This window comes from Oncorhynchus mykiss, chromosome 2 (genome assembly GCF_057628025.1).
Source record: "Oncorhynchus mykiss isolate SJ-2025 chromosome 2, ASM5762802v1, whole genome shotgun sequence".
In the NCBI taxonomy this organism is placed as follows: domain Eukaryota; kingdom Metazoa; phylum Chordata; class Actinopteri; order Salmoniformes; family Salmonidae; genus Oncorhynchus; species Oncorhynchus mykiss.
The window spans coordinates 20,102,501-20,127,112 of record NC_143023.1 but is presented as its reverse complement, the minus strand read 5'-3'; the positions used below and the strand labels follow the sequence as shown (position 1 = coordinate 20,127,112).

The window sequence follows — 24,612 nt, the reverse complement described above, 5'->3', positions numbered from 1 at the left end:
ACACCGCTCTGACTAACCCCACAGGCCCTCACCAACCTAACACCGCTCTGACTAACCCCACAGCCCCTCACCAACCTAACACCGCTCTGACTAACCCCACAGCCCCTCACCAACCTAACACCGCTCTGACTAACCCCACAGCCCCTCACCAACCTAACACCGCTCTGACTAACCCCACAGCCCCCTCACCAACCTAACACCGCTCTGACTAACCCCACAGCCCCTCACCAACCTAACACTGCTCTGACTAACCCCACAGCCCCTCACCAACCTAACACCGCTCTGACTAACCCCACAGCCCCTCACCAACCTAACAACGCTCTGACTAACCCCACAGCCCCTCACCAATGTCAGTGTATGTGTGTATCAGTGTATGTGTGTGTGTGTCAGTGTGTGTGTGTGTGTGTGTGTGTGTCAGTGTGTGTGTGTGAGAGGTTAGAGGTTAGGACTGCTGATAATACAGTATGATTAGTGGTGTTCCACTACTGGTGACTGACTGCATGGGTCTGGGACAGTCCGCCAGTCAGTCAGCCAGAGTAGCTGTTATTATCTACTACGCTGTTATTTTACCTGGAGCCTCCCACTCTTATTATGCTAAGACTTGTGGTGTCTGTGTATGGAGGCAGACTGTAGCTCTTTTTCTGTCCCTCCCTCCCCCCTCCGCTCCCTCTCCCCTCTCTCTCTCCCTCCATCCCTCTCCCTTCCCCCCTCCGCTCCCTCTCCCCTCTCTCTCCCTCCATCCCTTCCCATCTGCTCCCTCTCCCTCCATCCCTCTCCCCTCCCCCCTCCGCTCCCTCTCCCTCCATTCCTCTCCGCTCCCTCTCACTTCTCTCTCCCTTCATCCCATCCCCTCCGCCCCCTCTCCCCTCCCTCTCCCTCCATCCCTCTCCCCTCTCTCTCCCTCCATCCCTTCCCATCCATCCCTCTGCCTTCCCCCCCTCCGCTCCCCCTCCGCTCCCTATCCCCTCTCTCGCCCTCCCCCTCCCTCCATCCCTCTCCTTTCCCCCCTCCGCTCCCTATCCCCTCCCTCTCCCTCCATCCCTCCCCCTCCCTCCATCCCTCTCCTTTCCCCCATCCGCTCCCTTTCCCCTCTCTCTCCCTCCATCCCCCCACTCTATCCCTCTCCTTTCCCCCTTCCGCTCCCTATCCCCTCTCTCTCCCTCCATCCCTCTCCTTTTCCCCCTCCGCTCCCTATCCCCTCTCTCTCCCTCCATCCCTCCCCCTCCCTCTCCCTCATCCCTCTCCTTTCCCCCCTCCGCTCCCTTTCCCCTCTCTCTCCCTTTCCCCCTCCGCTCCCTTTCCCCCTCCGCTCCCTTTCCCCTCTCTCTCCCTCCATCCCTCCCCCTCCCCTCTCTCTCTCCCTCCCTCTCCCTCTCCCCCTCCATCCCTCCCTCTCCCCTCTCTCTCTCCCCCTCCATCCCTCCCCCTCACTCCATCCCTCTCCCTTCCCCCCTCCGCTCCCTTTCCCCTCTCTCTCCATCCCGCCCCCTCCCTCTCCATCCCTCCCCCTCCCTCTCTCTCTCCATCCCGCCCCCTCCCTCTCCATCCCTCCCCCTCCCTCTCTCTCTCCACCCCTCTCCCTTCCCCCCTCCGCTCCCTCTCCCCTCTCTCTCCATCCCGCCCCCTCCCCTCTCTCCATCCCTCCCCCTCCCTCTCGCCTCTCTCTCCATCCCTTCCCCTCCCCTCTCTCTCCATCCCTTCCCCTCCCCTCTCTCTCCATCCCTCCCCCTCCCCTCTCTCTCCATCCCTCCCCCTCCCCTCTCCCTCCATCCCTCTCCCTTCCCCCCCTTCGCTCCCTCTCCCTTCTCTCTCAATTCAATTCAATTCAATTCTCTCTCCCTCCATCCCTCTCCCTCCCCCCCCTCCGCTCCCTCTCCCCTCTCTCTCCCCTCTCTCTCCATCCCGCCCCCTCCCTCTCCCTCCATCCCGCCCCCTCCCTCTCCCCTCTCTCTCCATCCCTCCCCCTCCCTCTCCCCTCTCTCTCCATCCCTCCCCCTCCCCTCTCTCTCCATCCCTCTCCCTCCCCTCTCTCTCCATCCCTCCCCCTCCCTCTCCCCTCTCCATCCCTCCCCCTCCCTCTCTCTCCCTCCATCCCTCTCCCTTCCCCCCCTCCGCTCCCTCTCCCCTCTTTCTCCCTTCCCCCCTCCGCTCCCCCCCTCCCTCTGGATCTGATTCTCTCCCCTTCATTCCTCTATCGCATTCCATTCTTCCATCCGTCCCATTTAATATTATCTACCGGTTTATCCCTCTTCCCTCCCTCTTTCCCTGGGGGCGATGGAGACGGAGTGGGAGACAGGACAGGCCTGCTCTGTTGAAAACATTGTTTAGGTCAGGCAGCCTCCCAGCAGTATGTCTCTCCATTTCCGACAGAGGAGAGGCACATGGTCCTACACAACTCTACCCTCTCGATCTCCTCCCTTCCTCCCTCTCTCATCACATAGTCAGAGTACGGGAATGCTTTGAAGAGCATTTGAACTCACTTCAAACGAGAATAAAGATTCTTTGAGGGTCTGTGTTTAGCTGCCCCCCCCCCCCCAGCCCTGACACACTCCACACACACAAAGGTGAACACACACACCTAAAAACCTTCATCCGCTCATAATCAGATGTAACAATACCCATGTGGATTTAGACTTAGTGAGAGACTTCCAGGAAAATATGCAATGGGTTTATGGGTGTGCTATTTGTTGTATCCATGTGAGATTGTGTGTATACAGTCTGTGTGTGAGATTGTGTGTACACAGTCTGTGTGTGAGATTGTGTGTATACAGTCTGTGTGTGAGATTGTGTGTACACAGTATGTGTGTGAGATTGTGTGTACACAGTATGTGTGAGATTGTGTGTACACAGTATGTGTGTGAGATTGTGTGTACACAGTATGTGTGTGAGATTGTGTGTACACAGTATGTGTGTGAGATTGTGTGTACACAGTATGTGTGTGAGATTGTGTGTACACAGTATGTGTGTGAGATTGTGTGTACACAGTATGTGTGTGAGATTGTGTGTATACAGTATGTGTGTGAGATTGCAGGACAGGGATTACACCCACAATTACAAACAACTAAACTGGCTGATGAGACAAAGCAGAGAAGTAGGCACACACCAAATAGAGAGAGATGAGAGAGAGAGAGAACAGAGGGATGGGTCATTTCCTGGAAAATGTCATCAAGACTGTGCTGTGGAATTCCCAGAGTTGATGGAGAGAGGAGAGAGGACAGAGGGATCAGAGATGAGAGGAGAAGAGAGGACAGGGGGATCAGAGATGAGAGGAGAAGAGAGGACAGAGGGATCAGAGATGATAGAGAAGAGGGGACATAAGGATCAGAGAAGAGAGGACAGATGGATCAGAGATGAGAGGAGAAGAGAGGACAGAGGGATCAGAGATGAGAGGAGAAGAGAAGACATAAGGATCAGAAATGAGAGGAGAAGAGAGGACAGAGGGATCAGAGATGAGAGGAGAAGAGAAGACATAAGGATCAGAGATGAGCAGAGAAGAGAGGACAGAGGGATCAGAGATGAGAGGAGAAGAGAGGACAGGGGGATCAGAGATGAGAGGAGAAGAGAGGACAGAGGGATCAGAGATAAGGAGAAGAGAGGACAGAGGGATCAGAGATGAGAGGAGAAGAGGGGACAGATGGATCAGAGATGAGAGGAGAAGAGAGGACAGAGGGATCAGAGATGAGAGAAGAACAGAGGACAGATGAGAGGAAGAGAAAGTAGGGGAAATTTGAATCCTCTTAACAGTGACCCTGGTCTAACCATCCTTCTAGCCATTTAGCTGCCCTGTCTATTGGAACTCTTCATACTGTCAGTTTCAAAGCAATATGGCTGCTTGATACAGAGTCATCTGTTCTCCAGAGTACAACAGCAGCTCTCTCTACACACACCATCTATTGTCATATAGCTGCTCTCTATACACACACACCATCTATTGTCATATAGCTGCTCTCTATAAACACACATACCATCTATTGTCGTATAGCTGCTCTCTATAAACACACACCATCTATTGTCATATAGCTGCTCCCTCTCAACACACATACCATCTATTGTCATACAGCTGCTCTCTATAAACACACACCATCTATTGTCATACAGCTGCTCTCTATAAACACACACCATCTATTGTCATATCGCAGCTCTCTCTACACACACCATCTATTGTCATATAGCTGCTCCCTCTCTACACCCACACCATCTATTGTCATACAGCTGCTCTCTATAAACACACACCATCTATTGTCATATAGCTGCTCCCTCTCAACACACATACCATCTATTGTCATACAGCTGCTCTCTATAAACACACACCATCTATTGTCATATAGCTGCTCTCTATAAACACACATACCATCTATTGTCATACAGCTGCTCTCTATAAACACACACCATCTATTGTCATATAGCTGCTCCCTCTCAACACACATACCATCTATTGTCATACAGCTGCTCTCTATAAACACACACCATCTATTGTCATATCGCTGCTCTCTATACACACACACACACCATCTATTGTCATATCGCTGCTCTCTATACACCCACACCATCTATTGTCATATAGCTGCTCTCTCTACACCCACACCATCTATTGTCATATCGCTGCTCTCTATACACACACACCATCTATTGTCATATCGCTGCTCTCTATACACCCACACCATCTATTGTCATATAGCTGCTCTCTCTACACCCACACCATCTATTGTCATATAGCTGCTCTCTCTACACACACACACCATCTATTGTCATATAGCTGCTCTCTCTACACACACACACCATCTATTGTCATAACGCTGCTCTCTATAACACCCACACCATCTATTGTCATATCGCTGCTCTCTCTACACCCACACCATCTATTGTCATAACGCTGCTCTCTATACACACACACCATCTATTGTCATATCGCTGCTCTCTATACACCCACACCATCTATTGTCATATCGCTGCTCTCTATACACCCACACCATCTATTGTCATATAGCTGCTCTCTCTACACCCACACCATCTATTGTCATATAGCTGCTCTCTCTACACCCACACCATCTATTGTCATATAGCTGCTCTCTATACACCCACACCATCTATTGTCATATAGCTGCTCTCTCTACACACACACACCATCTATTGTCATATCGCTGCTCTCTATACACACACACCATCTATTGTCATATCGCTGCTCTCTCTACACCCAAACCATCTATTGTCATATCGCTGCTCTCTATACACACACACCATCTATTGTCATATCGCTGCTCTCTCTACACCCACACCATCTATTGTCATAAAGCTGCTCTCTCTACACCCACACCATCTATTGTCATATCGCTGCTCTCTATACACACACACCATCTATTGTCATATCGCTGCTCTCTCTACACCCACACCATCTATTGTCATATAGCTGCTCTCTCTACACCCACACCATCTATTGTCATATCGCTGCTCTCTATACACACACACCATCTATTGTCATATCGCTGCTCTCTCTACACCCACACCATCTATTGTCATATAGCTGCTCTCTCTACACCCACACCATCTATTGTCATATCGCTGCTCTCTATACACCCACACCATCTATTGTCATATCGCTGCTCTCTATACACCCACACCATCTATTGTCATATCGCTGCTCTCTCTACACACACACCATCTATTGTCATATCGCTGCTCTCTATACACACACACACCATCTATTGTCATATAGCTGCTCTCTCTACACACACACCATCTATTGTCATATAGCTGCTCTCTCTACACACACACCATCTACTGTCATATAGCTGCTCTCTATACACCCACATCATCTATTGTCATATAGCTGCTCTCTCTACACCCACATCATCTATTGTCATATAGCTGCTCTCTCTACACCCACACCATCTATTGTCATATAGCTGCTCTCTATACACACACATACCATCTATTGTCATATCGCTGCTCTCTCTACACCCACACCATCTATTGTCATATCGCTGCTCTCTATACACCCACACCATCTATTGTCATATCGCTGCTCTCTATAAACACACACACACACACACCATCTATTGTCATATCGCTGCTCTCTATACACCCACACCATCTATTGTCATATCGCTGCTCTCTATAAACACACACACACACACACCATCTATTGTCATATCGCTGCTCTCTCTACACACACCATCTATTGTCATATCGCTGCTCTCTATACACCCACACCATCTATTGTCATATCGCTGCTCTCTATAAACACACACACACACACACCATCTATTGTCATATCGCTGCTCTCTATACACACACACACACAATCTATTGTCATATCGCTGCTCTCTATACACACACACACACACCACATCTATTGTCATATTGCTGCTCTCTATACACACACACAACATCTATTGTCATATAGCTGCTCTCTATACACACACACACACACACACCATCTATTGTCATATAGCTGCTCTCTATACACACACACAACATCTATTGTCATATAGCTGCTCTCTATACACACACACACACACACAACATCTATTGTCATATCGCTGCTCTCTATACACACACACACACACACACCATCTATTATCATATCGCTGCTCTCTATACACACACACACACACACCACATCTATTGTCATATAGCTGCTCTCTATACACACACACAACATCTATTGTCATATCGCTGCTCTCTATACACACACACACACATCTATTGTCATATCGCTGCTCTCTATACACACACACACATCTATTGTCATATAGCTGCTCTCTATACACACACACCACATCTATTGTCATATCGCTGCTCTCTATACACACACACCACATCTATTGTCATATAGCTGCTCTCTATACACACTAGAGGTCGACCGATTACGATTTTTCAACGCCGACACCGATTATTGGAGGACCAAAAAGGCTGATGCCGATTAATCGGCCGATTTAAAAATAACATTTTTTGTAATAATGACAATTACAACAATACTGAATTAACACTTATTTTAACTTAATATAATACATCAATAAAATAAATTTAGCCTCAAGTAAATAATGAAACATGTTCAATTTGGTTTAAATAATGTAAAAACAAAGTGTTGGAGAAGAAAGTAAAAGTGCAATATGTGCTATGTAAGAAAGCTAACGTTTAAGTTCCTTGCTCAGAACATGAGAACATATGAAAGCTGGTGGTTCCTTTTAACATGAGTCTTCAATATTCCCAGGTAAGAAGTTTTAGGTTGTAGTTATTATAGTATTTATATGACTATTTCCCTCTATACCATTTATATTTCATTAACCTTTGACTATTGGATGTTCTTATAGGCACTTTAGTATTGCCAGTGTAACAGTATAGCTTCCGTCCCTCTCCTCGCTCCTCCCTGGGCTCGAACCAACAACACAACGACAACAGCCACCATCGAAGCAGCGTTACCCATGCAGAGCAAGGGGAACAACTACTAGAAGGCTCAGAGCGAGTGACGTTTGAAACGCTATTAGCGCGCGCTAACTAGCCAGCCATTTCACATCGGTTACACCAGCCTCATCTTGTGAGTTGATAGGCTTGAAGTCATAAACAGCTCAATGTTTGAAGCATTGTGAAGAGCTGCTGGCAAAACGCACTAAATTGCTGTTTGAAGGATTGTTTACGCGCCTGCTTCTGCCTACCACCGCTCAGTCAGATACTTATACTTGTATGCTCAGTCAGATTATATGCAACGCAGGACACGCTAGATAATATCTAGTAATATCATCAACCATGTGTAGTTAACTAGTGATTTATGATTGTTTTTTATAAGATAAATGTAATGCTAGCTAGCAACTTACCTTGGCTTACTGCATTCGCGTAACAGGCAGTCTCCTTGTGGAGTGCAACGAGAGAGAGGCAGGTTGTTAACTGTAAGGTTGTAAGATTGGATTCCCCGAGCTGACAATGTGAAAATCTGTCGTTCTGCCCCTGAACGAGGCAGTTAACCCACTGTTCCTAGGCCACCATTGAACATAAGAATGTGTTCTTAACTGACTTGCCTAGTTAAATAAAGGTATAAAAAAATATTTAAAAAATCGGCACCCAAAAATGCAGATTTCCGATTATAAAGAAAACTTGAAATCGGCCCCAATTAATCTGCCATTGTGATTAATCAGTCGACCTCTAACACACACACACACAATCTATTGTCATATAACTGCTCTCTGGCTCTCTTTCCCTACACACGGACAGGCACGGACACACACATTGTAGTGCAGTAACTAGGCACTGACTGTAACAGGAAGTCAGGATAACAACGCCCTCCATGAGTCCCTGTTTATTTTCTGCCTCTCGTCACACCAGCTGCTCACACTCAGGTGTGTGGCCTTATGCACGTGAGACCGAACACTACTGGAAAACCTGGTTTGTGTGACCAGTGTTGGTGGGTGGCTAAACTGTAGTGTGTGTGTGTGTGTGTGTGTGTGTGTGTGTGTGTAAAGATGAGGGTCTGGCTAGGCTGGTCACGTGCTCTAAGGGTGTGTGTGTGTGTGTGTGTGTGTGTGTGTGTGTGTGTGTGTGTGTAAAGATGAGGGTCTGGCTAGGCTGGTCACATGCTTTAAGGGTGTGTGTGTGTGGAGATGAGGATCTATCTGGAGTCTGATTAGGCCAGTCACATGCTCTGTGGGCACAAGCGTGTGGTCAAGTGTACTCTGGGTGTGTGCGGCTCGTGTGTGCTCTGCCCGCACAGCAAATAAAAGACTCATTCTATCCTGGACAATGAGATGTGTACACACACCACACACACACGGGACTATAAATGTACAACACACTTAACACAAACTCATACAGTCACCCGCCCTCCTCTCCCTAGTTCTCTCTATACAATAGGCTCTGTTGTAAGGCCGGGACTCCTGACCTAGTCACAGTCCTAGTCACAGTGGTGTCACAGCAGTTCTGCTCAATCAAACACACACGGAGTGAACACGATCGGTGTGTGTGTGAGATGGGGGAGGGGTATCCTACGGCGCCTGATGGTAATCTTTGCCAGCTGTGGTGAATGCAACCTCTAACCTCTGACCTGTATGAGCTGCTAACAGTCAACATCATGACCCCATCAGAGGCCCAGACCACAACATGGTACTGGGACCAGAGAGAGAGAGAGACCCAGGGCTTCACTGTGCGACTGCCATCTTGGTTTACTCCCATAGCCCTCCAACCAGTACACTGATGCCATTGTCCACTCTCCCTCTCCACCCCTCTCTCTCTCTGAGCACTGGGTGGAGAGGGGATCCACACTGGGACTGGGGCTACAGAGCACAATAATGTCTATGGGATGGGTTTACCTCCAAGTGCTGTGAACCAGTCGCTCTATCACTGTGATTAATATCTCTGATAGAGTACTGTTCATACATTTCACTCAGAGCAACAACAATAAATAAATCATCCATGATCAACTCCCTTTGGCACTTTGTTCAATTCAAGCACGCACACACACACACACACACACACACACACACACACACACACACGCACACACACACACACCTCGTTTGACACCGGAGCGGTATGTGAGGTCATGGGTCTGCTACCACAACAAACCCTCTCAAGATTCACATCAATAGCAATGTGGGAAGAGGATTGATGGCACTAAAGACCAATAAAACACACATTGTAGCAACCCCATCCCCATATGGAACACATGACAGAGAGGGCCACCTTGCTCCACACATATGGAAGAAATCTGGAGACCAAAGTCAGTGTGGTACCCAGGACTTCAGCTGGAGTTAACTTACACACACTCTCTCGCACACACAGTTCAAACGCATGTTTTCAAGCCCCTGCACTTCAATCACCCAGGCCCATGATCTTACAGTTTCCTGTATAGTGTGCACATGGTGATTTCCCCTTATCAGGAATACTATTGTAATCCAGTGTGCCTGTGAGTTGACTCTCCAAGAGGACACGTGACTCCCTGCATCATTCCTGTCTCCTGCTCCCACAGCCACTGTGAAATTCACACTCACACAGTGAGGATTAGGCCGTGTGTGTGTGTGTGTGTGTGTGTGTGTGTGTGTGTGTGTGTGTGTGTGTGTGTGGTCTTGTTCTTCTATCCAGAGGGACAAAGGCTATTTTACGCTTAGGGGTTTGGTTTAGGGTTACAATTAGGGTTAGGTCTAGCCGGTAGATTTAGGGTTAGGCGGTAGGTTTAGGGTTAGGCGGTAGGTTTAGGGTTACAATCAGGGTTAGGTCTAGCCGGTAGATTTAGGGTTAGGCGGTAGGTTTAGGGTTAGGCGGTAGGTTTAGGGTTACAATCAGGGTTAGGTCTAGCCGGTAGATTTAGGGTTAGGCGGTAGGTTTAGGGTTAGGCGGTAGGTTTAGGGTTACAATCAGGGTTAGGTCTAGCCGGTAGATTTAGGGTTAGGCGGTAGGTTTAGGGTTAGGCGGTAGGTTTAGGGTTAGGCGGTAGGTTTAGGGTTACAATCAGGGTTAGGTCTAGCCGGTAGATTTAGGGTAGGCGGTAGGTTTAGGGTTAGGCGGTAGGGTTAGGGTTAGGAGGTAGGGTTAGGGTTAGGCGGTAGGGTTAGAGTTGGGTTAGGGTTAGGCGGTAGAGTTAAGGTTAGGCGGTAGGGTTAGGCGGTAGGGTTACAATTGGGGTTAGGTCTAGGCGGTAGATTTAGTGTTAGGCGGAAGGTTTAGGGTTAGGCGGTAGGGTTAGGTGGTAGGGTTACAATTAGGGTTAGGTCTAGGCGGTAGATTTAGGGTTAGGGTTAGGCGGTAGGGTTAGGTGGTAGGGTTATGCTTAGGCGGTAGGGTTAGAGTTAGGCGGTAGAGTTAAGGTTAGGCGGTAGGGTTAGGGTTAGGCGGTAGGGTTACAATTAGGGTTAGGTCTAGAAGGTAGATTTAGGGTTAGGCGGAAGGTTTAGGGTTAGGCGGTTAGGGTTAAGGTTAGGCGGTAAGGTTAGGCGGTAGGGTTAGGCGGAAGGGTTAGATTTAGGCGGTAGGGTTAGGTGGTAGGGTTATGCTTAGGCGGTAGGGTTAGGTATAGGCGATAGGGTTAGGTCTAGGCAGTAGGGTTAGGTCTAGGCAGTAGGGTTAGGCGGTAGGGTTAGGTCTAGGCGGTAGGGTTAGGTCTAGGCGGTAGGGTTAGGTCTAGGCGGTAGGGTTAGGTCTAGGCGGTAGGGTTAGGTCTAGGCGGTAGGGTTAGGCGGTAGGGTTAGGTCTAGGCGGTAGGGTTAGGTCTAGGCGGTAGGGTTAGGTCTAGGTGGTAGGGTTAGGTCTAGGCGGTAGGGTTAGGTCTAGGCGGTAGGGTTAAGTCTAGGCGGTAGGGTTAGGTCTAGGCGGTAGGGTTAGGTCTAGGCGGTAGGTCTAGGCGGTAGGGTTAGGCGGTAGGGTTAGGCGGTAGGGTTAGGCGGTAGGGTAAGTCTAGGCGGTAGGGTAAGTCTAGGCGGTAGGGTAAGTCTAGGCGGTAGGGTAAGTCTAGGCGGTAGGGTAAGTCTAGGCGGTAGGGTTAGGTGGTAGGGTTAGGTGGTAGGGTTAGGTGGTAGGGTTAGAGAAAATTTTTAAAGGAAATCAATTTTAGGTCTCCACAAAGACGGAAATATAAGTGTGTGTGTTAAGGTCAGAGATATGAGGGAGAGACACGCTACAGAGGGAAAGATGGAGAAAGATACAAGGGGAGCAGACAGAGTGAAAGAGGAGGAAGGCTGCAATGAATTTTTTTTTTTTTGAAAATCTGTTTTTAAATAAAGACAAACCCTGGAATGAGTAGGTGTGTCCAAAACTTTGACTGAATAAATAAATAAATGACTTACTGGTGGGCTAAGCTCCATATCTGTTCTAATACTGTGACTCTACAGGCCTGGGCACTACTAGACTATAAGGAGGATGAAACCAGAGGAAATGTGGAGAAGGGGTGAGGAGAGGATGAGAGGAAGAGAAGAATGAGGTAGTGTGAGGAGAGAATAAGGAAGAAGAGGAGGGCAGAGGCGAGGATGAGAGGAAGAGAAGAACGGGGTAGTGTGAGGAGAGAATAAGGAAGAAGAGGAGGGCAGAGGCGAGGAGGAGAGGAAGAGAAGAACGGGGTAGTGTGGGGAGAGAATAAGGAAGAAGAGGAGGGCAGAGGCGAGGATGAGAGGAGGAGAAGAACGGGGTAGTGTGAGGAGAGAATAAGGAAGAAGAGGAGGGCAGAGGCGAGGAGGAGAGGAAGAGAAGAACGGGGTAGTGTGAGGAGAGAATAAGGAAGAAGAGGAGGGCAGAGGCGAGGAGGAGAGGAAGAGAAGAACGGGGTAGTGTGAGGAGAGAATAAGGAAGAAGAGGAGGGCAGAGGCGAGGAGGAGAGGAAGAGAAGAACGGGGTAGTGTGAGGAGAGAATAAGGAAGAAGAGGAGGGCAGAGGCGAGGAGGAGAGGAGGAGAAGAACGGGGTAGTGTGGGGAGAGAATAAGGAAGAAGAGGAGGGCAGAGGCGAGGAGGAGAGGAAGAGAAGAACGGGGTAGTGTGAGGAGAGAATAAGGAAGAAGAGGAGGGCAGAGGCGAGGAGGAGAAGGGGTGAGGAGAGGATGAGAAGAACGGGGTAGTGTGAGGAGAGAATAAGGAAGAAGAGGAGGGCAGAGGCGAGGAGGAGAAGGGGTGAGGAGAGGATGAGAAGAACGGGGTAGTGTGAGGAGAGAATAAGGAAGAAGAGGAGGGCAGAGGCGAGGAGGAGAAGGGGTGAGGAGAGGATGAGAAGAACGGGGTAGTGTGAGGAGAGAATAAGGAAGAAGAGGAGGGCAGAGGCGAGGATGAGAGGAAGAGAAGAACGGGGTAGTGTGAGGAGAGAATAAGGAAGAAGAGGAGGGCAGAGGCGAGGAGGAGAAGAACGGGGTAGTGTGAGGAGAGAATAAGGAAGAAGAGGAGGGCAGAGGCGAGGAGGAGAGGAAGAGAAGAGCGGGGTAGTGTGAGGAGAGAATAAGGAAGAAGAGGAGGGCAGAGGCGAGGAGGAGAGGAGGAGAAGAACGGGGTAGTGTGAGGGGAGAATAAGGAAGAAGAGGAGGGCAGAGGCGAGGAGGAGAGGAAGAGAAGAACGGGGTAGTGTGAGGAGAGAATAAGGAAGAAGAGGAGGGCAGAGGCGAGGATGAGAGGAAGAGAAGAACGGGGTAGTGTGAGGAGAGAATAAGGAAGAAGAGGAGGGCAGAGGCGAGGATGAGAGGAAGAGAAGAACGGGGTAGTGTGGGGAGAGAATAAGGAAGAAGAGGAGGGCAGAGGCGAGGAGGAGAGGAAGAGAAGAACGGGGTAGTGTGAGGAGAGAATAAGGAAGAAGAGGAGGGCAGAGGCGAGGAGGAGAGGAAGAGAAGAGCGGGGTAGTGTGAGGAGAGAATAAGGAAGAAGAGGAGGGCAGAGGCGAGGATGAGAGGAAGAGAAGAACGGGGTAGTGTGAGGAGAGAATAAGGAAGAAGAGGAGGGCAGAGGCGAGGAGGCGAGGAGGAGAAGAACGGGGTAGTGTGAGGAGAGAATAAGGAAGAAGAGGAGGGCAGAGGCGAGGAGGAGAGGAGGAGAAGAACGGGGTAGTGTGAGGAGAGAATAAGGAAGAAGAGGAGGGCAGAGGCGAGGATGAGAGGAAGAGAAGAACGGGGTAGTGTGGGGAGAGAATAAGGAAGAAGAGGAGGGCAGAGGCGAGGATGAGAGGAAGAGAAGAACGGGGTAGTGTGAGGAGAGAATAAGGAAGAAGAGGAGGGCAGAGGCGAGGAGGAGAGGAAGAGAAGAACGGGGTAGTGTGAGGAGAGAATAAGGAAGAAGAGGAGGGCAGAGGCGAGGAGGAGAGGAGGAGAAGAACGGGGTAGTGTGAGGAGAGAATAAGGAAGAAGAGGAGGGCAGAGGCGAGGAGGAGAGGAGGAGAAGAACGGGGTAGTGTGAGGAGAGAATAAGGAAGAAGAGGAGGGCAGAGGCGAGGATGAGAGGAAGAGAAGAACGGGGTAGTGTGAGGAGAGAATAAGGAAGAAGAGGAGGGCAGAGGCGAGGAGGAGAGGAAGAGAAGAACGGGGTAGTGTGAGGAGAGAATAAGGAAGAAGAGGAGGGCAGAGGCGAGGAGGAGAGGAGGAGAAGAACGGGGTAGTGTGAGGAGAGAATAAGGAAGAAGAGGAGGGCAGAGGCGAGGAGGAGAGGAAGAGAAGAACGGGGTAGTGTGAGGAGAGAATAAGGAAGAAGAGGAGGGCAGAGGCGAGGAGGAGAGGAAGAGAAGAACGGGGTAGTGTGAGGAGAGAATAAGGAAGAAGAGGAGGGCAGAGGCGAGGAGGAGAGGAGGAGAAGAACGGGGTAGTGTGAGGAGAGAATAAGGAAGAAGAGGAGGGCAGAGGCGAGGAGGAGAGGAGGAGAAGAACGGGGTAGTGTGAGGAGAGAATAAGGAAGAAGAGGAGGGCAGAGGCGAGGATGAGAGGAAGAGAAGAACGGGGTAGTGTGAGGAGAGAATAAGGAAGAAGAGGAGGGCAGAGGCGAGGAGGAGAGGAAGAGAAGAACGGGGTAGTGTGAGGAGAGAATAAGGAAGAAGAGGAGGGCAGAGGCGAGGAGGAGAGGAAGAGAAGAACGGGGTAGTGTGAGGAGAGAATAAGGAAGAAGAGGAGGGCAGAGGCGAGGAGGAGAGGAAGAGAAGAACGGGGTAGTGTGAGGAGAGAATAAGGAAGAAGAGGAGGGCAGAGGCGAGGAGGAGAGGAAGAGAAGAACGGGGTAGTGTGAGGAGAGAATAAGGAAGAAGAGGAGGGCAGAGGCGAGGAGGAGAGGAAGAGAAGAACGGGGTAGTGTGAGGAGAGAATAAGGAAGAAGAGGAGGGCAGAGGCGAGGAGGAGAAGGAAGAGAAGAACGGGGTAGTGTGAGGAGAGAATAAGGAAGAAGAGGAGGGCAGAGGCGAGGAGGAGAGGAAGAGAAGAACGGGGTAGTGTGAGGAGAGAATAAGGAAGAAGAGGAGGGCAGAGGCGAGGAGGAGAGGAAGAGAAGAACGGGGTAGTGTGAGGAGAGAATAAGGAAGAAGAGGAGGGCAGAGGCGAGGAGGAGAGGAAGAGAAGAACGGGGTAGTGTGAGGAGAGAATAAGGAAGAAGAGGAGGGCAGAGGCGAGGATGAGAGGAAGAGAAGAACGGGGTAGTGTGAGGAGAGAATAAGGAAGAAGAGGAGGGCAGAGGCGAGGAGGAGAGGAAGAGAAGAACGGGGTAGTGTGAGGAGAGAATAAGGAAGAAGAGGAGGGCAGAGGCGAGGAGGAGAGGAAGAGAAGAACGGGGTAGTGTGAGGAGAGAATAAGGAAGAAGAGGAGGGCAGAGGCGAGGAGGAGAGGAAGAGAAGAACGGGGTAGTGTGAGGAGAGAATAAGGAAGAAGAGGAGGGCAGAGGCGAGGAGGAGAGGAAGAGAAGAACGGGGTAGTGTGAGGAGAGAATAAGGAAGAAGAGGAGGGCAGAGGCGAGGAGGAGAGGAAGAGAAGAACGGGGTAGTGTGAGGAGAGAATAAGGAAGAAGAGGAGGGCAGAGGCGAGGAGGAGAGGAAGAGAAGAACGGGGTAGTGTGAGGAGAGAATAAGGAAGAAGAGGAGGGCAGAGGCGAGGATGAGAGGAAGAGAAGAACGGGGTAGTGTGGGGAGAGAATAAGGAAGAAGAGGAGGGCAGAGGCGAGGATGAGAGGAAGAGAAGAACGGGGTAGTGTGAGGAGAGAATAAGGAAGAAGAGGAGGGCAGAGGCGAGGAGGAGAGGAAGAGAAGAACGGGGTAGTGTGAGGAGAGAATGAGGAAGAAGAGGAGGGCAGAGGAGAGGAAGAGAAGAACGGGGTAGTGTGAGGAGAGAATAAGGAAGAAGAGGAGGGCAGAGGCGAGGATGAGAGGAAGAGAAGAACGGGGTAGTGTGAGGAGAGAATAAGGAAGAAGAGGAGGGCAGAGGCGAGGAGGAGAGGAAGAGAAGAACGGGGTAGTGTGAGGAGAGAATAAGGAAGAAGAGGAGGGCAGAGGCGAGGAGGAGAGGAAGAGAAGAACGGGGTAGTGTGAGGAGAGAATAAGGAAGAAGAGGAGGGCAGAGGCGAGGAGGAGAAGGAAGGAGGTGGATCTCACATCGTTAAGATGTATTAAGACCAAAAAGGAAAACACCCCCCTCCCTCCAAACTGTGATTTGCAATTAGTGTGTTAAACCAGGCTGTCCTCATCAGACCCCATCTGCAACAGACACCATGTTAATCACACCACAGTAGAGACCTTACGTAAGCCCCCACCCTAAACAGGGCGACCCCATCGCTCTTCTGCTCTCACTGCTTCCAGATTATGTGTGGTTTATCAGTGCTTAGTCTAATCTCTGTTTTGTGAAGTCAGAAATACAAGAGACTACAAGCCAGCCCATTCTAACAGTCAGGGGTGACTGGTTAGGTTAGAGACTTGGCTGTTGAACTGTGTAGTTCTCTCAGGTTATGGCTCCTATTCTGTCCTGAGTGAAGCAATTGCTTTGCAATGTGTCACCTGTGTATTATTCTAGACTGTACAGATTAGTACAAAGTGTATGTCAAAGTCTGTTGCGTTGTTGTCAGTGAGTAAATGGTGTGTTACGGTGTGTGTGTGTGTAGCTGAGAGGTAGATCAGGCCCAGCCTGGGGGATGATACTGTACAGCCTGAGGCCTGGATGGATGGATTACTGGCTCGTTACACTACAGGGTCACAGACCTAAGAGTAAGGCTGGGGTCATCACCAAAGTAGCTTGAATTGGTGTTACAGTATATGGGGTTCATTGCCGTAACGGTGAGGCCCTAATGGGTGTTGGGGTCAGTGCCATAACAGACCTGAGTTGGTGTCCATAAATGATGGGCTTCAGAGTCACATGTGATAGGCTGCATGTGGTCGGACTAGTTATACATTAGGGAGGGACTAGTTATACAGTAGGGAGGGACTAGTTATACAGTAGGGAGGGACTAGTTATACAGTAGGGAGGGACTAGTTATACAGTAGGGAGGGACTAGTTATACAGTAGGGAGGGACTAGTTATACAGTAGGGAGGGACTAGTTATACAGTAGGGAGGGACTAGTTATACAGTAGGGAGGGACTACTTATACAGTAGGGAGGGACTACTTATACAGTAGGGAGGGACTAGTTATACAGTAGGGAGGGACTAGTTATACAGTAGGGAGGGACTAGTTATACAGTAGGGAGGGACTAGTTATACAGTAGGGAGGGACTAGTTATACAGTAGGGAGGGACTAGTTATACAGTAGGGAGGGACTAGTTATACAGTAGGGAGGGACAAGTTATACAGTAGGGAGGGACTAGTTATACAGTAGGGAGGGACAAGTTATACAGTAGGGAGGGACTAGTTATACAGTAGGGAGGGACTAGTTATACAGTAGGGAGGGACTAGTTATACAGTAGGGAGGGACTAGTTATACAGTAGGGAGGGACAAGTTATACAGTAGGGAGGGACAATTGACCTTTTTGACTGGAACAGTTCTCGCATCATTTGTTTTAAATCGCCCGAGTTCTATTTTTAGAAACGAATATGTGCACATTTATCTTCTGGATATGCCTATAGTGAGCAACAATGCCTCATTTATCATAACCATTATAGATAACGCATCTTAATTGCTAAATTGCCTCATATATAGTCAGTCAATAAAAAAACAAGTGCCATTTAAGATGAATGTATTGAAACCGTAATATCGCCAGGTTATATTATATTGTGGAACCCAATCTTCAAAAAGGGAGTAACCTCAGCAATGTGGTGCTTGCTTGAAGAAGCCTATGGTTGTGCAATGGCATTGCATGGTTTTGTTAATTTAGCAGACAAGACACCTATTTTGTATTAAAAACGGATGTAATATAACAGAATAGTGCCAAGCGATTCGCATCTCCCACCTGGAACAGTTATTCTCAGAGTGATCATTTGAAACTGGTCTACATTTTTCAAGGTTACAAACCAAAATCTGCCCTCTTCTTGATATACAGACATTGGATTTAGTGTATTATGCCTGTTCCTTGGAATTTTCTAAATTGATTAACAATAAATTGAACACTGCATGGAGATGAGTTCTGTGCAGGACCTCTGTTTGGTGAGGAGGCCTGGACTTGGTAGAATCTTTTGTTTTCATTCATTTTTACAATATAGCCAATTTTGACTTTGTGGCTGTGGTAACCAGTGACAACCGTAAAGTACCCTAAGCAGAAAATGACAAAATGATTCAGAAACTGCAGCTCATTGTTGGAACATTATTTCTGGGAAAGGGAATTTAGGGAGCAGCATTGTGTGATGCTTGGCATGGTTTGTTTTTGGTGTGTCCTGCAAATGCACATGTACAAATAGAACATTAGTTAAAGCAAATTAACGTCGTCTTCAAGAGAAAATGTTGACCAAATAGATTTACAGTATTTAAACATTTTTTAAAGAATCTCTGGTAAAGATTGGGTTGATGTCAGTTTGAGTACTAAACTTGTCATGCTCATCCCTTTCATACGGTGTATGGGTGATTGACATGTGATAGGCTACATGTAGTCAGAGTAGTGGTTATACAGTGTATGGGTGATTGACATGTGATTGACAACATGTGGTCAGAGTAGTGGTTATACAGTGTATGGGTGATTGACATGTGATAGGCTACATGTGGTCAGAGTAGTGGTTATACAGTGTATGGGTGATTGACATGTGATTGACAACATGTGGTCAGAGTAGTGGTTATACAGTGTATGGGTGATTGACATGTGATTGACAACATGTGGTCAGAGTAGTGGTTATACAGTGTATGGGTGATTGACATGTGATTGACAACATGTGGTCAGAGTAGTGGTTATACAGTGTATGGGTGATTGACATGTGATAGGCTACATGTGGTCAGAGTAGTGGTTATACAGTGTATGGGTGATTGACATGTGATAGGCTACATGTGGTCAGAGTAGTGGTTATACAGTGTATGGGTGATTGACATGTGATAGGCTACATGTGGTCAGAGTAGTGGTTATACAGTGTATGGGTGATTGACATGTGATAGGCTACATGTGGTCAGAGTAGTGGTTATACAGTGTATGGGTGATTGACATGTGATAGGCTACATGTAGTCAGAGTAGTGGTTATACAGTGCATGGGGAAGCCATACGGGGTCATGGAGGTCAATGCCATAACAGTATAAGGGTTTGGGGTGTTTGGGGTGTTTGAGTGAACAATCTTTTTTGTTTAGTCACTGCCATTACATGGGCAATATTATCAACGCCATGGCAGGAATATGGGGTTTGAGTTGGTGTCAATAGAGTCCATGTGCTTTCTAGTCACTGCCAAAACAGTGTATTGGGGGATAGGGTCAGTGCCAATACGATAGGCCTACAGAATACAGTGTATTAGGAGATAGGGTCAGTGCCAATACGATAGGCCTACAGAATACAGTGTATTAGGAGATAGGGTCAGTGCCAATATGATAGGCCTACAGTATACAGTGTATTAGGAGATAAGGTCAGTGCCAATACGATAGGCCTACAGAATACAGTGTATTAGGAGATAGGGTCAGTGCCAATACGATAGGCCTACAGTATACAGTGTATTAGGAGATAGGGTCAGTGCCAATACGATAGACCTACAGTATACAGTGTATTAGGAGATAGGGTCAGTGCCAATACGATAGGCCTACAGAATACAGTGTATTAGGAGATAGGGTCAGTGCCAATACGATAGGCCTACAGTATACAGTGTATTAGGAGATAGGGTCAGTGCCAATATGATAGGCCTACAGTATACAGTGTATTAGGAGATAGGGTCAGTGCCAATACGATAGGCCTACAGTATACAGTGTATTAGGAGATAGGGTCAGTGCCAATACAATAGGCCTACAGTATACAGTGTATTAGGAGATAGGGTCAGTGCCAATACGATAGGCCTACAGTATATTAGGAGATAGGGTCAGTGCCAATACGATAGGCCTACAGTATACAGTGTATTAGGAGATAGGGTCAGTGCCAATACGATAGGCCTACAGTATACAGTGTATTAGGAGATAGGGTCAGTGCCAATACAATAGGCCTACAGTATACAGTGTATTAGGAGATAGGGTCAGTGCCAATACGATAGGCCTACAGAATACAGTGTATTAGGAGATAGGGTCAGTGCCAATACGATAGGCCTACAGTATACAGTGCTTTAGGGGCTAGAGCTGGTGTCATAGTCATAACAGCCAGCTTAGGCAGGTGTGAGAGACATGGTCATGTCAAGCAGACTGTGTTGATGAAATGTTGACCGTGCACAACGTAACAATAAACCTATATCTGGGGCCGAAGCCCGAGCTTGGGGAGGAATTGGGGCCTGGATCACTGCCATAAGACAGCCATGTGCATTAGGATCCGTGTGTAAACAGCACATGGAGCAGGACACGCTTGGTGTTATTGAGTTTCCTTACCGGAGTGCCCTGCTCAGCTTGTCGTAGTTCATCTGGGGTTTGCACTTGCGGGCCCCCCATAACCGGGCCACCTCGTCAGGGTCCTTGATGACAAACTCTCCATAGTCCCCTTGCCAGGCGATGACATCATGGTACTCCTCCTTCCTCAGCAGCTCCAGGATGAAGTGCCACAGCTGGATCTGCCGCGAGCCGGGGCTCGACTCAGGTTTGTAGGCCCAGTCTGGAAAGGCAAACCCTGGGGAGGAGAGGGGGGAGACCAGGGAGAAGGGAGTTAGCCTGGAGGTCCGTGGAGCACAGCCATACTGATGGACTGAGACGATTAGCCTTCATAGAGGACAGCACGTTCAGAAAGGCTATGCTCTCAGTCTAAATGTTCACTTATTTCTAAACAGTAGGCAGCACATAAAAACCCAACGTTTGGGCCAATAGCTGAGTCACAGGAATGCTGTTTAGTTGCAGGGCAGGACATGAATATTGATTCCAATTCCTACAAGAGGAGAGAGGTTGCCGCTTGCCCTGTCAGGTGTTCTCAGGTGCAGAGTGGAACATGTGTTCTAGAAGGTGTGTTCTAGAAGAGGAAAGAGGATTAGTGAGGCCTACTTGTGTTCGGTCTTTTAGTTCTCGGTCTGTAGCTTAGGGATGTATTTGGGATCCATCTGTACATCAGTCTGATTCTGTTTCTACTGTTATTCAGGCGTACACAGTGCTGCACATCATCGAGTGTGGCTGCTTGTCACTCACGCCTGCCTGACCTGGCCTCTTCTCTGCCCTCCTCTTCTTTCCTCTCCTCCACTCTACTTTGTGTTGTATCTGACTCATGGTAGACTGAGTGTAGAAACCACAACAGTCCTGTCACCGTCACTGCTAGGGCGTCCACCCACCCACAACAGTCCTCTCACTGTCACTGCTAGGGCGTCCACCCACCCACAACAGTCCTGCGCCGGAAACACTCACTGATCTCCCTGCCGTGATACTACTCTAATAGTGAACACACACACGACCACAACACTGGTGCTCTTTCTATGTCTGTGGAATACTATTCATAATGAAAACCTCTCCATCTCTTTTCCCTGATTCTGTCACTGTTTCCTACTGACAGAGGAAACAACACGACCTAGTCCTCCCTCCCCCAAATGTACAACGGAAACGCAAAGTGTGAAAGGTGGAAACAGACTGTGGGTGTGGGCACATGTTCATGAGTGTTTGTTTGTTTGTCTGCCTGCTCGACTGACCTTGATGTAAATGTGTATTCAAGATTGAGAATAAGCCAGTATGTGAGTGAATGAGTGTATATTCTTGAATGACGAGTTGAATGTACTTGAGAGGCTATTTCCTCACATGTGGTCATGAAGATGTGACAAATCTGAGCCAGACTGGGTGTTAGCATCACCGGAGTGTTACATAGTTGAAATCAGAGAGGAACACGGATCACCTACTGTTCAATATGACGAACATCCTCTCTACATAACCATTACTCTGCCTGAGAAGAACAGGAGTCCATAGTTCCGTGATAAATATCAGGCCAAGTCAATTGCCGACCAATCCCATTCATCGGGGTTTGAGGCCTCCAACTTTCTCCTGATTCACGTGGCAGGATCTATACAACAGATAACATGGCGTTACGGAATTAACTTAACTTTAGACCGCATTTGTATGAGGTCTAGCTACATCATGGGCGTGTATGACATCACGACAGCAGAAAAGTCACTACTAGTACAAATCAAATGTATTTATATAGCCCTTCTTACATCAGCTGATATCTCAAAGTGTTGTACAGAAACCCAGCCTAAAACCCCAAACAGCAAACAATGCAGGTGTAGAAGCACGGTGGCTAGGAAAAACTCCCTAGAAAGGCCAAAACCTAGGAAGTAACCTAGAGAGGAACCAGGCTATGAGGGGTAGCCAGTCCTCTTCTGGCTGTGCCGGGTGGAGATTATAACAGAACATGGCCAAGATGTTCAAATGTTCATAAATGACCAGCAGGGTCAGATAATAATAATCACAGTGGTTGTAGAGGGTGCAACAGGTCAGCACCTCAGGAGTAAATGTCAGTTGGTTTTTCATAGCCGATCATTGAGAGATGAGCCCTGAAAATCATAAAAATAACCAAATGTAGCTAGATGTTGGAGAGCCTTTGTAGACGATGGAGTGATTGACAGATAGATACAAGGGTTAGGGTTAGGGCTATGCAGCGCCACCATTTAGACCCTGTTACCTAACGCCCTCCACTACATCAATACACAGCATCTGGCAACCAACATAGAGCCACACTCAAAATATATGTGCCAGATCTGCTTTATGTAGTTCTATGTGGGCTTAAATAGGTCTGCCTTGGTGAACCAGATTGACTAACTGAATAAGGGCAGTTTGGAGAGTTCTCAATTATTGACAGATGTCTTGTTTTTATATATTTTGTTGCCGAAACTCAGCTTTGATAGGATGACAGTGACACAGGCAATAGACTACACACACATCGCGTGTCAGGTCAACAGGTGAAATGGATCCCTGGTAAGTAGATAGAGGCAAACTCTGCCTGCCAACCTCTGAACAAAGACTACAAAACCAATCAACATCATCACACGTACAGATATGGAGAGAGCGTACCGTACCGTGTGTGTAAATAACAGGGTAAACACCCCCCCCCCCCCCTCCCAAAAAAAAACAGCCAGCTAAACAGGGGATGAAAGCACCAGTGTGAGTTGTAATATCAGTGTAAAGTGATCTTGGTAGGAAACAATGTCTGAGCAACCAGAGCCCAGTAGTGTGTTGTGATACGGGACAGACATGTCTTCTCTACAGGGATTCTGAGGAAAATAGAGCCACAACAGGTGTCTTTTCATCACACCCCAAGGCTGTGTCCTATATGTTACACCCAGAGGCCAAACCTGTCCTGAGTCACCGTGGATCAGTTATCACAAGAGGCTGCTCATACTGACACAAGAAACAGAGACCACGACAAACACACACACGTCTGTTTGATGAGGTTTTAAGCGACCCTACAGTGGGCTTTGTGTGAGAAAGACGTGTACGTGTGTGTGTCAGAATGCATCAATGCCATGCAGGAGAAAAGCAGTGTGGGACCTCACCCCCCCAGACTTAACCTCTCTGACCTCTACTCCTCCTGCCCATCCTCCTCTCCTCTATCCATCTCTGGTGCTCTCTTTCCCTCCTGGGGGAGACACCAGATAGCCATTACAGCACAGAGAGGAGCCAGACACACACACCATCAATAATGCAGCAGCTAGGCTGTGTGTGTGTGTGTGGAGGGGGGGGGGGGGGGGGTAATCTCTGCCCTGGGACACTAGAGCTCGGGGTGTGGAGGGGTGTTAGTAAGTGAGAATATATAAAAGGGGGGGGGGGGGGGGGGTTGGAGAGTGTGGTAAGTAGCTACAACTTTTGGTTGGGGGATGGAGGGAGTCCTGGGGGGGCTGAAAGAGAAGGAGGGAAGAGGAGACAGGGTGAGTCCTAGGGCAAGGAGAGAGAAAGGGGGAGGAGGGAGAGTGGGAAACAAGAGTGGGAAGAGAGAGAGAGACAATGGTTGAAGAGGGGGTTGGGGAAAGAAGGGGTATAAAGAGAGGGATGAGATCATAGCTCGTCTGGTAGTCAGTCTGCTGTCATCCAGGTCACATTGCTTACCCCCCTCCCTTGTTCTCCCTCTCTATCTCTGCGGATGCCCGTCTTCCTCTGTGTGATCTCTTTGGCGGGCCTTTTCTAGACTTCTAACGCTGGAGTTATTTCAACTATGTAGAGGGACCAACTACAATGACCTCTAAACGAGAGAGAGAGATGGGGGGGGGGGGGGGGGAGTGGAAAAAGGGAATGATAGCGAGAAGGAGAGTAACGTGCCATATCCAATCGCTGACAACCAAGTACACAGAACCATCTCCTACCCTCATCCCAAGTGGCGCAGTGGTCAGAGAGACCGTGACAGAGAGACATAGAGAGAAGGAGAGTCACTGTTCACAAACACAAACACACCCCACAGAGCCACAGGACAGAAACACAATTAGACCCAACCAAATCATGAGAAAACAAAAAGATAAATACTTGACACATTGGAAAGAATTAACAAAAAAACAGAGCAAACTAGAATGCTATTTGGCCCTACACAGAGAGTACACAGTGGCAGAATACCTGACCACTGTGACTGACCCAAACTAGAATGCTATTTGGCCCTGAACAGAGAGTACACAGCGGCAGAATACCTGACCACTGTGTCTGACCCAAACTAGAATGCTATTTGGCCCTGAACAGAGAGTACACAGCGGCAGAATACCTGACCACTGTGTCTGACCCAAAC

General features: G+C 48.5%; 1 protein-coding gene across 2 annotated transcripts in view; it reads right to left on the bottom strand.

Moving 5' to 3' along the window:
• Positions 1-24,612, bottom strand: part of erfl3 (Ets2 repressor factor like 3) — an 84,060-nt gene that overhangs the window by 9,593 nt on the left and 49,855 nt on the right. Inside the window, exon 2 of one of the 2 annotated variants that reach the window (XM_021623645.3) lies at positions 20,313-20,547. In XM_021623645.3, coding sequence (XP_021479320.3) covers positions 20,313-20,547 — 235 coding nt within the window. The remainder of the gene's footprint in view (positions 1-20,312; positions 20,548-24,612) is intronic. The other variant, XM_021623653.3, reaches the window with a different exon arrangement.